The following is an 18,473-nucleotide window of genomic DNA, read 5'->3' as shown; positions in this document are numbered from 1 at the left end:
CTTCGTGTATTGGGACAACACTCTAACCAACTGAGTTACCAAGCCAGGGCCTCATGCGTGTTTTTAAAGCAAACATGATGATTTGAACCTCCTGATTTGCATGATTTTATGGGGTTTTCTTGGTCAAGTGAAGTGTGAACTATTTTCAGAGGTCACCTCAGGCTGCTTTTGGAAAAAGGCTTTTATTTCTTTAGACAAAGTACACTCTCAGCTTAGGTTTAATTGATTCCTCATCCTAAACATCTCCCTTTCCTTGTTTTCATAGTCTGGTACTGGTCCTACTATAAAAGCAAGAACCTTCTGGCTTTCTTTTCTCCAGTCATATACAGTTCATTTTCTGTAACATACTTGTAATAGTTATTTTAAAATCTTTGCCTATTAGCTGGAACATTTGTGTGTCTGCTAATATTCTGAGTTTTTTCTCTTGATTCTGTCACAATTTTCCTGCCTTTTTGCATGTCATAAATTTTGATTATATGCTGGACATTACTTATAAAAGAAGCTAGGAGCTGTAATATAATTTTTCCCTCTAGAAAAGATTTGAGCTTTCTACTGGTAGGCAGAAGCAAAATGATTGCTTCAACCCAGTTAGGAATCAAGCTAGGTTAGGGCTGAGCAGCCATTTTAATTAGATTGGGTTCATCTCTAATTTATGTATATTCCTTAGGCATGGACTTCTCAGGCTTTTGATTTAGAAGCTGGTGGTTTTCTTTTATGTCAGTCCTGAAACATCAAGGAAGATTTAGTTGTCTTCCTCAGAGGCTTGAGATTAGCTCTTTAGCCTCTTACCTGATACAGCTCTAAAATCGGGCAAATGTCTTGTGGAGGAAACCTGTCTTGTGTTTGATGCAAGGTTCATTTTTTCCCCCTGGAACTTCCACAAGACACAGAGATTTTATCTTTTCAACTTGACTTCCAATCTCTCATCTCTGTCCTTGGAACTCAAGTAAACACAGTTGTGTGGTGGAGGGCTTCTTTAGTTTCGAATCCATAATGCCAGTCCTGTGCAACTGCTGAAAGCTTTGCTGGTTTTACTCTGCTCCAGGATCTGCAAATGCCCTCAGGGAAAAAGATCATCTTTCTGGAATTCATTTTTGTTCTTGTAGCTTCCACAGCTCTTCTTTTATCTTTGAACACATAATTGTTTCAAGCCTTTTTAGTTTTGCAGTGGAAGCTCTTGTTTGCAATAATTACCACATTTTGCTCAGCATGGTGTTACAGTTCAAACCAGCCGGGTGACTGATTGACATTTGTAGGTCAGCAAAATGGCCATCAGTACATGTCATATATTAGTCCTAATTATTCAAACCTAGATATTACATCCATTAAGTTGACTTACTTCTGTGGAGTATAGTTTCTTTAAGGGTTTGACACTATATATATAAAAGCCCAGTGACTGAAAGGCAGAATGACTGGTGGCTGTGATGTGCACTGGGGTAACCAACCAGCCTGATCCAGTCCCTGACCCGCTTCCCCCAGCCAGCCCAGCCCCGATCTGCCCCCAATTAACCAATCAGGGTGGGACTCGCGCATACATGATACATATAAAGCTCTCACTGGTGCCAATTGTACATGTGTATTTCGATCTGTCATTGTCCTTTGTGAATTTGTGTGAATTTGGTTGACACTTCTATGATAGAGAAAGGGCATATAGTGATATTAAAATATTGCTTCTAATTAATTACCTTTCAATGTGGACAAATCTATGCACCGGGCCACTAGTGTTTTATAAGAATAGACCTGCTAAAAATCAGAATAAATTCAGGCTACAACTTTTTAGTTATGCAAATATTTTTATTGTTGTCTTATTTTCAAGTTCTTAAAGAATTTTTCAGCTCATTTGGTTAGAATGTGGTCCCAGTGTGCCAAGGTTGCAGGTTTGATATCCCCCAGCAGGGCACATATAAGAGTCAACCAAAGAATGCAGAAATAAGTAGAACAACAAATCGATGTCTCTCTCCCATTTTTAAAGTTCTTATTTTTAAAAAGTTTTTTTATTTATTAGGGTGATGCTGATATAACTATGTTTCTCCTTTGGTGTTGAATTGAGTTTAACCTTTACTGGTTTTCCCTGTATTCTCAGTTTTCTTCTCAAAACAAATAACTACCACCTGTTGACTTTTGTAACCTTTAAAATGTAATTACTACTCTGTTTTAATATAATTTGAATTTAAAGGCCTTTGATCTTACTCTTTGCCAAGCACTAGGGCTTTGGAACATGTTTGAACAACAAAGGCCCTTTCTGGCTGGGGAGGTCGGGGGGCAAAACAGTAAAAGTAATAAATAAGCAAATTAGAAGTGTTATGTGTTAATCACTATGGAAAAATATTAAATAAATAGAGCAGCATAAGCAAGGGAAGGGACATCAGTAGAACTTGGGTGGTTTCAGTTTTAAATAGATCATTAAGAAGGTGGATTTTGCCGAAACCGGTTTGTTACAAACCAGTGGATAGAACGTCAGCCTGCGGACTGAAAGGTCCTGGGTTTGATTCTGGTCAAGGGCATGTACCTTGGTTGTGGGCACATCCCCAGTAGGGGGTGTGCAAGAGGCAGCTGGTCCATGTTTCTCTCTCATCGATGTTTCTAACTCTCTATCCCTTTCCCTTCCTCTCTGTAAAAAATTAATATATTTTAAAAAAAGAAAGAAGAAGAAGGTGGCTTTTAAGCATAGACTTCTTGATATTTATAACCAGACTGCTTCAAACATTTGATGTGAACAAGATAGGGATTTCATTTTACTTCAGTTTGTTAAATAATATTTTATATGTACGATAAAAGTGTTTACATACTTTTTAAAAAATATATATATAATTTATTGACCTTTTTACAGAGAGGAAGGGAGAGGGAGAGAGAGCTAGAAACATCTACCAACTGCCTCATGCACACTCCCCACTGGGGACGTGCCCCCAACCAAGGCACATGCCCCTGACTGGAACCGAACCTGGGACCCCTCAGTTTGCAGGCAGATGATCTATCCACTGAGCCAAACCGGTCAGAGCTACATATTTTGTAAAATGTATCTTAAAAGAATTTTTAGTCTTAATTTTTTTTTTCCTAATTAGCAATAATCACGCCTTAGATAAACCTCATTGGCTCTGATACTACCACTGTGTAAAAGTTTTGTTTTTTAATCCTCACCTCAGGACATTTTTCATTTGAATTTTAGAGAGTTTTGGAAAGACAGAGAAATTATCCATGTGAGAGAAACAAGTCAATTGGTTGCCTCCTGCACGTTCCCTGAACAGGCTGGGGAGGAGTCTGCAACTAAGGTACATGCCCGATTGTAATTGAACCAGGGACCCTTCAGTTCACAGGCCAACGCTTTATCCACTGAGCCAAACTGGCCAAGGCATAGTCTTAATTTTTTTAATATTTTAAATTTATTACTTAAATGTAAAATAAACATTTATAAACAAATGCTAACATTCAGAAACTTAAAATCTTTCACATTCCAACTCATGGCTTAAACTGCATATTCTAACATCAGTGATAAAGTGTTTATAAGATGGAACTACACTTTTATATAATACTTTGTGACATACTTTTAAATTTAATATTATACTAAAGCCTCTTCATATTAATATAATTCCATAAAATTCCTTATTCAAAACTGTTGGGCCCAAAATTGAAGGGATTAAGCAAAAAACAAAACAAAGAAAATAACTCAGCAATACAGACAATAAATAGTATGGTGATTACAAGAGGGAAAGGAAGGGGTGAGGGGTGGTAGAAAAAAATATAGGGGGCATAAATAGTGATGGAAGGAGACTTGGCTTGCAGTGTTGAACTCAATACAATATACAGATGATGTATTATAGAATTGTACACCTGAAACCTGTAAAATTTTATTAACCAACTAGTGGCCTGGTGCACAAAATTGGTGCAAGGGGGGGTGTCCCCTCAGCCCAACCTGCACCCTCTCCAATCAGGGACTCCTTGAGTGATGTCCAGCTGCAGTTTACCAGTGGTAGCACATCCCTCTTGTAATCTGGGACTGTTGGCTCCTAGCTGCTCGCCTGCCTGCCTGATCTTTATTGTTCAGATTATTGCAATAGTTTCTCCTTTTTGCCCCCATAGCTCCCCTCCACCTGGTTCCCACCCCACCCTCTGTCCTTACCTCCTCCACACTGTCCTCATCCGTAGGTGTACATTTTTGTCCAGTCTCTTCCTGCACCTCTCATACCTCTTTCCCCCTGAGAATTGTCAGTCCACTCCCTTTCTATGCCCCTGATTCTGTTATATTCATCTATTTATTCTGTTCCTCGGATTTTTAATTCACTTGGTTTTTCGGTTCACTTGTTGATAGATATGTATTTGCTGTTCATAATTTTTATCTATACTTTTTTCTTCTTCCTCTTTTTAAAGAATAACTTTCAGTATTTTATATAATACTGGTTTGGTGGTGGTGAACTCCTTTAATTTTTTCTTATCTGTGAAGCTCTTTAGCTGACCTTACATTCTGAATGATAACTTTGCTGGGTAGAGTAATCTTGGTTGTAGGATCTTGCTATTCATTACTTTGAATATTTCTTGCCACTTCCGTCTGGCCTGCATAGTTTCTGTTGAGAAATCAGCTGACAATTGTATGGGTGCTCCCTTGTAGGCAATTAACTTTTTCTCTTGCTGCTTTTAATATTTTCTCTTGCTGCTTTTAATTAGGATGTCACCTGAATAAATTCAATAAAAAGGGCAACAATAAACTATTGGTCCCAATGTATTTGGAGATTCAGAATCTTTCTGGAAGTTGTTAGAGCACATTTATTGTATATTATATATTTTTATAATTGTGTTATTTCTGTAGCATAATTTTATTTTCTTAGTGACAAAAGTGAATACGGCATCTCTTTAGGTACTTTAAGGAATTGTTTGTTTTGTAGGACTGTTGCTTATGTTTATTTTTTTCCCCCAGAGAGAATTTGTCTAAGGATCTTTACCTGATATCTCAAATGGATAGTGATCAGTTCGTTCCAATTTGGACAGTTGCCAACATGGAAGCAATAAAAAAGTTAACCACAGACCCGGATCTAATTCTTGAAGTATTGAGATGTATGTAAAGCATACCTTTTAACTCACTCTTTAAGTAAAAAAATTAAATGTTCTTTTCATTTCTGATTCGACAGAATTGTTTTTAAGTTCCAATTTTTTATTACTGTATTCCAATCATTTATCTTTACTGACTGGTATATAGCTTCTCTATCAGTTTTATACCTTCATTGTTAATCTTGATACCCAGTTACATATATAAGCAATTAAATCTCAGTTTTCTGGGCTATTAGAAAGTTTTATGTATCATTTTCACACTCTTTAAAGCAATCTATTTCAAACTTTTGAACCCATGTAGTACATTTTACATATACCACATACCCACACACAACAAGTACTAGACTGAATAAAGGCAGATCTTAATTTTTTAAATGAAATATGTTGCTGGAAATGTTTAAAAGTTAAATATAGCAAGTGCAATAATAGACTTACTACATTTTGTGAAATAATGTCTGGTTTGTAGACATTATTTCTTAAAAATGAAACAATCTATGTAATTCTTGGTGTAAGCACTTCTCTCTCTATATATATAAATAAATATATATATATATATATATATATATATATATATATATATATATAATGATTTCACAAAGGAGAGGTGAGGGAGAAAGAGAGATAGAAACATCAATGATGAGAGAGAATCATTGATGGGCTGCCTACTGCACAGACCCTACTGGGGATCAAGCTCACAACCTGGGCATGTGCCCTTAACTGGAATTGAACCTGGAACTCTTTAGTCCATAGGCTGAGTTCTATCCACTGAGCCAAACCACTCAAACTAGACTGTAATTTTAAGAAGAGTTTCTTAACATATTAAGACTTACTGCATTCCCCCAAATAGGGAATAAATAATGTGGTAAATTTATATGGAGAAATTGCCTTGTTATATATGTGTTGCATGTTCCTTGAAGGCTTTTTCCCTCCAACCACAACACAGTGGCAAGTCAGAAAGTAGGTACTCTGATTTTGTTCAAAGAATAATATTTGACAATGTTCTTTGTTATAATCTCAAAATATTTTATAACTTTACTCTTTGATTTTACAACTTAATTTCTTTGGGATAATAACTTCTGCTAATTAGTTGGAAATAGAAATGAATAGCTTGTTTTTAATGGCATTACTGTCTACTTGTCACTTTTGAATGACATCTTTTTTAAAATTTCAGCTTCTCCCATGGTACAAGTTGATGAGAAGGGTGAGAAAGTGAGACCAAGTCATAAGCGTTGTATCGTGATTCTAAGAGAGATTCCTGAAACAACACCAATAGAGGTAAATTATTAAGAATTGTTAAAGCTAAGTATCCTTTACCTTTTGAGTTAGAGGAGTTAAAATAAACAAGCAAAGTGTGTCAGTGTCTTCATATCAGTTTCTGTGAATAGGATAAATACTAACTTGTTTAGTAAACCGAAATTTTTGAAGATTGGGGAAGAGGGAGGAAGAAGATACGATTGTATGTTCTAAGTAGGGGAGATTGAAACTTTCAATATATTTATTTGACTAAATGGCAATTAAAATATAAACAGGTGCTTTTGGAAACTTGAGATTCATCTGAAAGAAATGAAGAAAAATATGAATAAGAATTAATGGGTCAGGACTAACCTGTCTGGTTAGCAAAATATAAAGGAAAATTGCAGCAGCCCAGCTGGTGTGGCTTAGTAGTTGAGCATTGACCTATGAGCTAGGATGGTTATATTCCAGGTCAGGGCTTATACCTGGATTGCAGGCTCAATCCCCAGTGTGTAAAATGCAAAAGGCAGCTGAGCGGTGAGTCTCTCTCATCATTGATGTTTCTATTTGTCTTTCCCTCTTCCTTCCTCAGAAAACAATAAAAAAAAAAAATTGTATATTAAAACAAAGATACTATAGTATAGGTCCAAAAGTAAAATAATGCTTGAATGAAGTAGTATAATTCAGAAATAGGCTCTTTTATACAACAATGTATTTATAATAGCATTTTCTTGATAATTAGGTTCTTCAAAGTATTGTCTAATATACTTCAGTTATTTAAAGCTTCAGGTTTTACAGACAAAGTTAACTGAGCTTTAGTATGGTTAAATAAGTTTGCTAAGGACACATGGACTGTTCAGATGACAGAGTCTGGATTTGAATTTGATCTCTCTGATTTCAAAGCCTGTGTTTTTTAACCACTAAGCCAGAGAACTTCGCACTGAATTGTCAGCTTAAGGCATAGTAAATTTGAGAAGAGGAGAATTAATCAGTTACTGATAGATTTCTGCCACCTAACATATTCATCTTTTTGTTCAGAGTTCATTTAGTGTTATATCTCCAGAATGCAGTGAGAGAAATTGGAAAAGAATCTCTCACGAAATCTTTGATTTAAAATTATGAACTATGTCAAAAGTAACAAATTGAAAGGAAGATTGCAGAATAGGAAGAATATTTGCAATATTAAGAAACAATGTAGAGTATATGCAAGCCTGAATTCTAGATCAAAATTGCCTCAATTTGAATTCTAGTCCTTTTACTTGCTAGTTCTATGACCTTGAAAAGTTAACTTCACCCTCTTTTGCCTCCTTTTTCTCATTTGTTAAATGGGATATTAGTAACAAGTAATTCATAAAATTTTTGTGAGAAGTTAGTATATAAAGAGCAGTAGAAAGCATATAAAAGCATTCTAAGTTTAGACATTACTATAATTTAAAAATACATATATTTTTGTTGATTTCTGAAAGGGGGAGGGAGAAAGAGATAGAAAGGAGAGAGAGAGAGAGAGAGAGAGAGAGAGAGAGAGAGAGAGAGAGAGAGAGAGAGAAATCAATGATGAGAGAATCATTGATTGCCTGCCTCCTGCAAGCCCCTATTGGGAATTGAACCATGACTTTCTGGTTCATAGGACCATGCTCAACCCTGAGCCATGCCATCTTTATCATTATCACTATAAGTCAACACATGGAAAACATTAAATAAAAGGAACAAGGCAGCAACATACTGTTCCTTAAAAAAAGTATATCCGGCTGGCGTGACTCAGGGTTGAGCATTGTCATGTGAACCAGGAGGTCTGGGCACATGTCTGGGTTGTAGGCTCCATTCTAGGTTGTAGGCTCCTAGTGTGGGGTGTGTGGGAGGTTGCTGATTATGAATCTCTCTCACCATTGATGTTTCTCTTTCTCTCCTCTCTTTCTGAAATCAATAAAAATACATTAAAAAAAAAAAGAAAGAGAGCAAGTACAGATTATTAAAATAGCCAGAGAATGTCAACCTAGGCCCTAAAAACTAAAATTCAGCTTAAAATGAGATATGGGTCCTGCCAATGTTGCTCAGTGATTGAGCGAGCACCAAGGTATGAATCAGAAAGTCCTGGTTCCATTCATACTGATACTTCACCATGACAAAAAATCTCTCAGGCAACAAACAAAGGGGAGAATGCTTTTGTTGTTGGGGAAATTGAAGATTAGCACAACTTTTAAACATTTAGAGGCCATCAAGAGTGCTAATGTTACTGTAAGGGTGTGAAACTGCACACAAAACAATAATCAGACAATTGAATAAGTAGAAAAATTGTTGATTTGAGTAAAGGAATAGCAGTGATAAATGAAAAGTTAGCTTATATTAGATGTACTATTCATAATAATAAAAGGCTAATATGCGAATAATTGTCATGCTGTGATGCCATAGTGATTGATCAGCAGGGATCTGAGACTTTGTGGTGCAGGGCAGGGCCGGGGAACCTCAGGCTGCACCCCTAACCCTGGCGCCAGGCCAGGGGACTTGAGGCTGCGCCCTCCCCCCTGCCAGGCAGGGCTTGATGAGGGTGGGGCTTGCCAGGTCTGGGTCTCCTGCATTTTCAAAGTGCATGGAGGTGGTGGGTGGGGACTTTGACTCTGGGCCCTGTGGCACGCCCCAGACTCTTGACAGGAGGGAGATTTTCATATACATTTTACTAATTTTCTTTCATCTCTGACACTTCTATTATAGAGAAAGGGTAAATAGCAATATTAAAGTATTTCCTCTAATTAATTCCCTTTTAATGTACACTAATTTTGTGCACCGGGCCACTAGTATTTAAGAAAGGTAAAAACAATAACTGAAACAGATTAATTCAATTTAAATTATTTCTAATGTGAAAACATGATTTTAATTTTTAAACAAATGGCTTCTCGAGCAGCCTCCCTGAGTGAATTAAAGAACTGAGGCTCCCCTATACTTAGCACCTAGAAAATGTTAAAGGAGGACATACATTTCCTTTCTTTCCATTTTTTATTTTTTGTGGCATGATGATTTTTCTGTAAGAAAAATTTAGCTTGCCACTAAGTGCTGAAATACTTCAGTTTTTATTATAAAGTAGGGCTCCATTTAAATCATATACAATATTTATGCTATAACTATACATGTTTTTGTTTCTGAATAAAATCTGCTCTCAATAGAAAAATGGTAGAAGCCATAAAGCAGTTAACAAGTAAAGAAATAGAAAAGACCAAAAGTAAGGAAAAGAAATACCTATTATTGATTTTTTTTAGAATTAGCTAAAGTTTCGATTTTTTATTTTATTTATTTTTTTAGGAAGTGAAAGCTTTGTTCAAGAATGAAAATTGCCCCAAGGTGATAAGCTGTGAGTTTGCACACAATAGCAATTGGTATATCACTTTCCAGTCTGACACAGATGCACAACAGGTGAGAATAAAACTTTTCTTCTAATTTCAGTCCTAGTGATAAAAGTGGTATATTTTAATTGAGAAAATATATGCTTACAGCACTGTTTATAAAGACTCTTGAGCAACTTCTTCATCTTTTTGGTTTTGCTGATTAATGGTTTTATTTTTGATCATCTGTTTTAATTTGAGAAGTTAATTTCTATCAAAAAAATTAACATGGGAGTTTGGAAATTACATATTAGTAGTTAGTGTTTCTACTACATAGTAGGCCTACAGTAAATATGTTAACTTTCTGATTCTTGAAATTGTGATACTATGATTTTACACATAATGTTGTCCTACTTAAAAGTATTATTTCTTTGAAACAGAAACATGTGTAATAGCATTTTAAAACCTCTTATTGGTTTTTGTTGTTTCAGTTTTTGGTTTCAGGGTTGCTGTTTTTTGTTGTTGTTGTTGTTGTTGTTGTTGTTGTTTGTGTGTGTGTGTATCTGTGTGTGTTACTTCTTTGTCTTTTTTTTTTTTTTTTTTTTTTTTAATATATTTTATTGATTTTGTACAGAGAGGAAGGGAGAGAGATAGAAAGCTAGAAACATCGATGAGAGAGAGTCATTGATCAGCAGCTTCTTGCACAACCCCCATTGGGGATATGCCCGCAACCAAGGTACATGCCCTTGACCGGAATCGAACCCAGGTCCCTTCAGTCCCGAAGCCGACTCTCTATCCATTGAGCCAAACCGGTGTCTTTTTCTATTAATCCTTGCCCAAGGATGAAGAGAGAATCACTGATCACGTGCTTCCTGCACATCCCTAATGTGTCCTCTCCCTTCCTCTCTGTACAAAATCAATATTTTTCTGTTGATCTTTTTTTTTTTTTTTTTTTCTTCTTCTTTTTTTAAGAGAGTGGAATGAAACGGGAGAGACAGAGAGAAAGAAACATCTGTGTGAGAGAGACACATTAATTAGTTGCTTCCTGCACATGCTCTGATTGGGGCTGCAATCAAGCCTGTCACTGAGGTACCAGCCCTGGACTGGAATCAAACCCAACACCCTTCAGTTCACAGGCCAGTGCTCTATCCACTGAGCCAAACAGGCCAAGGCCTTTTTTTTTTTTTTTTTTTTTTTTTTTTAATTTTTACCTTGGAAAGCTGTCTTATTGAACCATTTAAAAAAATATGTTGCCCAAGCAAGCATGGCTCAGTGGTTGAGTGTAATCTACGAACCAGGAGGTTCAGGTTGGATTCCCAGTAAGGACACATTAGGGATGTGCAGGAAGCACGTGATCAGTGATTCTCTCTTCATCATTCTCTCTTCATCATTGATGTTTCTATTACCTCTATCCCTCTCTCTTATTCTCTGAAATCAATATAAGTATATATACATTTTTTTTTAAATTAGTGACATTTTGGGTCTGTTTTGAATTGTGTGCATTTTATCTGCAGTAATCCATAGTAGCTCATCTACTGTAAATACGAACTATAGCTGAGACCTTAAATTTTTTTCTTTTTCATTCCATATCACCTGTATAATGGGATCACCTTCATTATTCTTTTATTGTTTAGAGATAGTTGCTAATACCAAACTCAGGATAGAATAAAGATGGCCTTAATGAAATGTTTGAATGCTGATGGAAGTTCCTTTCTGTTTTGTTAACAGGCTTTTAAATATTTGAGAGAAGAAGTTAAAACATTTCAGGGCAAGCCAATCATGGTAAGAAACATTTGTAATTAATACTAGCATCTAACAAGGAAGATTTGAGGATTTTAAAACCACAAATGGATAATATCTTCTAAAACCTATAATGATATTTAAGAAATTTTTGACTTATGTGACATGTTACTTCAGAAAATTAGTTATGGGACATTGAAACATTTTATATACAGCAATTCTTTTCTAAAGCATAACTTCATACAGTAATGAAGTTTTAGTTAGATAAGATAATCCTAGATCTGTGGGCGTGGCTTGTGGGTGTGACGGAGGTATGGTCAATTTGCAGATTACTCTTATTAGATAATCTTATATGTCAGACACTATTCTAAGAACTTGACATATGTAAATCTCATTGCTATATGGAAAGTGCTATTATTACTTTTTATATTACAGATAAAGCTCTTTGCCAGTTGTCATCTTATTTCCTCTGCCTCTAAGGCTCTTCTCAATATTATCTCCTTTCCCTGGTTGAGGCTGTAAAGATTTTCTTTTGGGTCTCCTAATAGCTTTTAAGTTTTATATATTGGAGTTATGACTTAGAAACATCTGAAATTAATTTGATACAATATAAGGTGGTCTAATTTAATTTTTTTCTCTAAAAAAATAAAAGGAAAGTCAATCTCAACAGTTACTTGTTGAGTGGTCTGTCCTACAAATTATGTATAATCTTGCATGTGTCATATCTGGTTCAGATTCTCTATTCTGCCACTCTCTACTGAACCAACATTTCTGTTTTAATTATCATAGTTTTAGAAAGCCTTATTTCCTTATGCAAGTTGTCCCTTCTCATTGTTATTTTTTAGGATTGTCTTGAAACCACTAGAGGCCTGGTGCATGAAAATTCATGCACTGAAGGTTGGGGGGGCGGTGGTCCCTCAGCCTGGCCTTATCTCTCTTTGTAGTGAGAATATTTCTCTGTTCATTCAGGTCTATTATGTTTTTTAATTAGTTCCTTAAAATAATTTTTGTCACTTTTCCTCCCTCTCCATTGTGTCTTAGTGATTAAAAAATAAACACCACATTATTATATGTAGCAACCTTGCCTAACTCCTTTATTATTACATCTAGTGGTTTGTTGGCTCTTTGGATTATCTGTCTGAGAGATCATATAATCTATAAATAGTATTTTGATCCTTACTCTAATTTTTATAACTACTTTTCCTAAGATTTCAAGTGTAGTGGAAAATGTATACATATTTTATTATAAAGTATTTTTCTTTTCCCCCTGCCATTTGGTGATTGTGGTTCTTTTGATTAGTCATCACAGCAGTTTTCTTTCTAAGAGATTCATGCATTCTCATTAATTTTCATATCATTCATTAAAATCGACCTAGTCGCTAGAAAGACAGGTGCAGGATCCTATATGACAGCCCTATATGACAGCAGAAGGCCTATATGACAGCCCTTAATGTTGTTTTCAGTTTTAAGCTCTTTGATCTTAGGAGTGTCAAGTTACTTCTGAGGTCTTGGTTTATTTCTTTGAAATGCTTATGCTTTTCATTTCTGAAGTCCTGTGATTCAAAAGCAGTGATCATAGAGTACAAAGAGACAAAATGAATAATGTTTGTCCATCTATTTCTGCATATATTGATAATTTCATTAAGAGGCAGTGCTTTGTCTCATTTCAGTTGGCTTTGGTAACTAGGAATATTAAATTTTATCTGGGTATCATATAGATCACATGTGTCAAACACAAGGCCCGCGGGCCAAATCCAGCCCGCCAGGCCTTGCAATGTGGCCCGCACCACGCTGTCATCACTGCACTCCGCTGTCAGTTTATGACATTGTCAGTTTATGACTGTTCAGTAAACCAATCGGCCCGCGATTTAGGCTGGATTTTAGATTTTGGCCCCTTCTCTGATTGAGTTCGACACCCCTAATATAGATGATATTTCAATAGAAAATATTTTCTTATATTTCTGTTGTATATTTTATTATTTCATAATTTCAATCTTAAGTAAGTCAATATTAAATAATTAAGTCCCTTTAGTCCTTTACACCAGAGGTGACAAGAGAGCAGTTTTTTTCTCTTTATATAAATGGGAATGTACAATAGACACTCATCTACTTCTTTCACTTAATAGAGAATCAGCATCTCTTCATTCACTATTGTTTTGAGTATATACACTACTTTGTTCATGCACATCATGATTTATCCATTTTCCTCCATGTATAAACCTTTAACTTGTTTATAAATATTAATAGGAAGGTAATAGGCTAATTAAACCAAACATCTTCTGGACATCATTCCAGACGTTCTTCCTGACAAAGCTGAGCTGGAGGCAAGGCCAGCCCGGGTCCCAGGTGCTGGAGGGAAGCCGGTGCCAGCAACTAGGGGAAGAAAGGCCGACTCTTGCATGAATTTCTGTGCATCGGGCCTCTCGTTTGTTTATAAATAACTAGAGGCCTGGTATACGCATTCATGCACCTGTGGGTCCCTAAGCCTGGCCTGTGGGATCAGGCCAAAACCAGCTCTCCGACATCCCCAAGGGGGCCTGGAGTGTAAGAGGGTACAGGCCAGGCCGAGGGACCCCATTGGTGCATGATTAAGGCCAGGGAGGGATGCGGGAGGCTGGCCAGCCAGAGAGGGACCAAGGGAGGGCTCCAGGGTGTGACTGGCCCATCTTGTTCAGTCCTGATTGGCCAGACCCCAGCAGCAACCTACCTACTGGTTGGAGCATCTGCCTTATGATGACCAGTGCACATCATAGCAAGAGGCAGCTGATCGATGATTCTCTCTCATCGATGTTTCTTTTTTTTTTTTTTCCCCCCCCCAATATATATTATTGATTTTGTTCAGAGAGGAAGGGAGAGAGATAGTTAGAAACATCGATCAGCTGCCTCCTGCACACCCCCCACTGGGGATATGCCCGCAACCAAGGCACATGCCCTTGACCAGAATCGAACCCGGGACCCTTTAGTCCCCAAGCCGACACTCTATCCATTGAGCCAAACCGGTTTCGGCTCATCGATGTTTCTAACTCTCTTATCCTTCTCTCTTCCTCTTTGTAAAAAATCAATAAGATATATTTTTAAAAAAATAGTAAGAAAGTTGGGTTGTTTGTTTTGAGTTGTAGGAGTTCTTGATATATTCTAGACATTATTCCCTTATCAGATACATGATTTGCAAATATTTTCACCCATTTTATGAGTTATCTTTTCCTCTTTTTTTAAAATATATTTTTACTGATTTCAGAGAGAATAATGTACTGCATACACTTAAAAAAAAGTGTATTCTTGAGTTTGATGTAGTATCTTTTAGATCCATTTGGTTATAATGTTGAAGATCTCTATTTATTGCTCTTCTGATTATTCATTATTGAAAGTTGGTTAATAAAGCCTCTATTGTAGAACAGTATTCTTTCAATTCTGGCAGTGTTTGCTTTATGTATGTAAAGACTCTTTTGGGAATGTATATATATATATCTATATATATATATATATTTGCAATTGTTTTCTCTTTTTGCTTAATTGAACCTTTTATCAATATATAATATCCTTTCTCTCTTGGCACCTTTTTTGACTTAGTATATCTTGCATGATAATAAAGCCATCTTAGCTGTATTTTGGTTACTATTTGCTTGCATTTTTTGCTTGCATTTTATTGCTTTCAATGTCTCTGAATCTAAAATGAATCTATGATAGCACATAGATGGATTCTTTTTTAAAATTCAACCTGCCAGTCTCTGCCTTTTAGTAGAGCTTAAGCTGTTTACATGTAAAGTAATTACTAATCAGGAGAGATACTTCTGCTATCTAGATATTTGTTTTCTGGGCATTTCCATCCTCAATTCCTTAGTTAACTGCCAGTGTTTTAATTGAATTGAACTTTCATAATGTACCAATTTTGTTTTTCTCCTTTTATGTACTGTATATTTTTAAGTTAAAAATTTTAATAACATCAGTTGAATAGTGTACAAATACTTGGCTCCTATACTTTATTCCTCCCCCTTTATATTTTTTACTTTCACAGATCACATCTTTATATATTTGTGCCCATTGATATCCGTTTATATTGTCTTATTAATTTCCATTTTAAATCATATGAGGAAAAAAGAGGGCTTACATAACAGAAATACAATAACTTTTATTTTGTCTTTACCTAAGTGATTATCCTTAGTAATGTTTCTTATTTCTTCTTATGGATTTGAGTTACTGTCTGGCTTTTCATTTCTTCTGAACAAGTCTCATTAGCATTTCTTGTAAGGTATGTTTACTGATTCCTTTTTAGCATTTTATTTGTATATCTTTTCCCTAATTACTCTTAGTTTTGTCCATAGTTTTCATTAGCTCATTGAGCAGATGTAAAATTTAACATTTTGACCAGTAATTCCAATGTCTGGATTTCCTCAGGATAGTTTTTATAACTTTTTTCCCCTCTGTGAATCACCATAGTTTTTTCTTTTTTTGTATGTTTTGTAATTTTTTTGTTGAAAACTGGATATTCTAAGTATTATAAGATGTTAACTCTAGAAATCTGATTCTTCTACTCCTCAGATATTAATGATGTTTTGCTTGTTAAACACCTATCTGTGACTTTTCCAAACTTTTGTTGTTGTTGTGTTTTGTTTTTTTTTGCAAAGTGTATATTTCTTGTGGTCACTGAAATATCTGTTCCATTATCTCTATCTACATTCAGCCTGAGATCTGACAAAGATTTCCATAAATGTCTGGCTCCAAATAGGGTAATGGTAGTATTGAAGGGTTCTGCTTCATCAGTTTTTTAAATTTATTGGGGTGACATTGGTTAATAAAATTATATAGGTTTCCTGAAGTAAAATTCTATAAAATACATCACCTGTATATTATATTGTATGTTCACAACCCACGCCAAGTTTCCTAACATCTCCATTTATTCCTCCTCTACCCTTTTCTACCTCCCCCACTTCCCCTTTCATTCTGGAAATCACCATACTGTTTTCTGTGTCTATTGCTTAATCCCTTTACCTTTTATACCCAGCCTAGCCCCTTTCCTCTGACAGCTATCAGTCTGTTCTCTGTCTCTGAGTCTGGTTTGTTCATTAGACTCCACATATAAATGAAATCATAATAGTATTTGTCTTTCTCTGACTGGCCTTACTTCATTTAGCACAATGGTCTCATAGTCCATCCATGCTCTTGTAAAGAGTAAGATTTCCTTATTTTAGGCCGATTAAAGTTTTAGGCGTCACCTCCAGCATATTTGAATGACAGAATCATCACATAATCTGCCTGCCACCAGACAGCCACTTCCAGAACACAGGCCATTGAGAAATGGAATTGGTAGCTACTGGTTGTTTTTTTTCACTTAGGTAAGATCAGCCACCTCTCCTTTATTAAGCGCTCCACTGCTTGTCATCAGAGTCCAAGCACTCTTTCTTGCTCAAATATTGATTCAATGGAAGCTAGTCTGCCATTTCCCCACTAGTCAACATTTTGTCTATTCATGCAAATACAGTCATGCACCACTTAACAAGGATAAAAAAGAAAAAGGGAACCAGTCAAAAATGAAAAATACATTACATGGAATTTCATTGTAGTTTTGATTTGCATTTCACTATTGACCAGAGAAATTGAGGATCTGTTCTTGTGTTTATTGGCCATTCACATGTTCTCTTTGGAGAATTGTCTATTCAAGTCCTTTGTCCATCTTTGAATTGGCTAGCTATAATCTTTTTTTTATATAAATATATTTTATTGATTGTTTACAGAGAGGAAGGGAGAGAGATAGAGAGCTAGAAACGTCAATGAGAGAGAAACATCGACCAGCTGCCTCTTGCACATCCCCTAATGGGGATGTGCCCGCAACCAACGTACATGCCCCTGACCGGAATCGAACCCGGGACCCTTCAGTCCGCAGACCGACGCTCTACCACTGAGCCAAACCGGTTTCGGCAGCTAGCTATAATCTTGAGTGTAGTTTAACATGATTCTCTGTCCCCTATATTTCCTGCAAATTGGTAGCTAGATCTAGAGGCTTCAATAGAATAGGATTTGATTTTGGAGCAGTTGAGAGGGAGAACATATGCATATAAAGTATTTGTTAATCTCTTATGCCAGCTGCTATGCCAGTGGTGAAGTCTATTCATTAAGGGTTGAAGAGTGGCGCTATTTCCGTGTTAATCTTTTTTGTATTTATTAGCTGAAACACTTCTATAAAGAGAAGCTTGCCCTCATCTTCATTGCCCTGAGGTACAGCTCATTGACAAAGTGCATGATAAATGCTTGGTTCTAGCTTTTATTTACCTGTTTTTGAAAATAATGTATTGATTCTTTGGCAACTTTCAAAAATGACCATTCAGATTTTTTTATTTTTGAGATTTAAACATACTTGGTATGCTTATTGTCCTCACTGATGAAGTGTGGCCTCTGAGTTTATGAGTTCTCTTATTATGACCCTAATAATTTTCATTGGCTTCTTTGCTTCCTAGTGCAACAAGGTATATGAGGCTTTTGTATCTTTTGTGTCAAGACAACTCTCTGGAGTCCCCGTGTTACCTTTATGGGGAAATAATACTTTGTATTCACTGGTTTTGCCTAAGCATATTTGTGACTAAATATATGTTTTGTCTTTTTTTTTTTTTTTTTTTTTTTTTTAAGACAAAATATATCATGATTTTTTAAAAGATAGTCTTTATTTTGTTTTTAAATATATTTTTATTGATTTCAGAAAGGAAGGGAGAGGAAGAAATGGAAACATCAATGGTGAGAGCAAATCATTGATGGGCTGCCTCCTACATAGCCCCTATCTGGGGATCAGAAGTGCAACCTGAGCATGTGCTCTGACCGGGAATCACCCTGTAACCTCCTGGTTCACAGGGCGACGCTCAGCCACTGATCCACACCAGCTGGACTCCATCATGATTTTATACTGATGCTTCCACTTTGAATTCGGGTGGCATAGTTTTTACATCTTAACTCTCACATTTGTTTCTTTTTCCCAAGTGAAAATCAAATCTGTGACTCCAATAACATACTGATTTGATGAATCCAATAGTCACATAGAAAGTATCAGAATAACAATATAATTCTGAGAATATTAAGAAATTTTCCATACTTTGCCTTTTGGGTTATTCATAAGGAACATTTATAACAGTTGATTTTTTTTAAAAAATTGATTTTTAG

General features: G+C 35.9%; 1 protein-coding gene across 11 annotated transcripts in view; it reads left to right on the top strand.

The window, feature by feature from the left end:
- Nucleotides 1-18,473, top strand: part of LARP4 (La ribonucleoprotein 4) — a gene marked incomplete at its 3' end in the record, with an annotated part of 65,003 nt that overhangs the window by 21,471 nt on the left and 25,059 nt on the right. For all 11 annotated transcript variants that reach the window (XM_084877385.1, XM_084877383.1, XM_084877379.1 and 8 more), the window contains 4 exons: nt 4,910-5,046; nt 6,212-6,315; nt 9,568-9,678; nt 11,316-11,369. In XM_084877385.1, coding sequence (XP_084733511.1) covers nt 4,910-5,046; nt 6,212-6,315; nt 9,568-9,678; nt 11,316-11,369 — 406 coding nt within the window. The remainder of the gene's footprint in view (nt 1-4,909; nt 5,047-6,211; nt 6,316-9,567; nt 9,679-11,315; nt 11,370-18,473) is intronic.

The sequence above is a fragment of the Pipistrellus hanaki genome (genome assembly GCF_964339955.1).
Source record: "Pipistrellus hanaki genome assembly, chromosome: 3".
Taxonomy (NCBI): Eukaryota; Metazoa; Chordata; class Mammalia; order Chiroptera; family Vespertilionidae; genus Pipistrellus; species Pipistrellus hanaki.
Note: the sequence above shows the minus strand (reverse complement) of the source record. Positions and strands in the feature narration are given on the sequence as shown.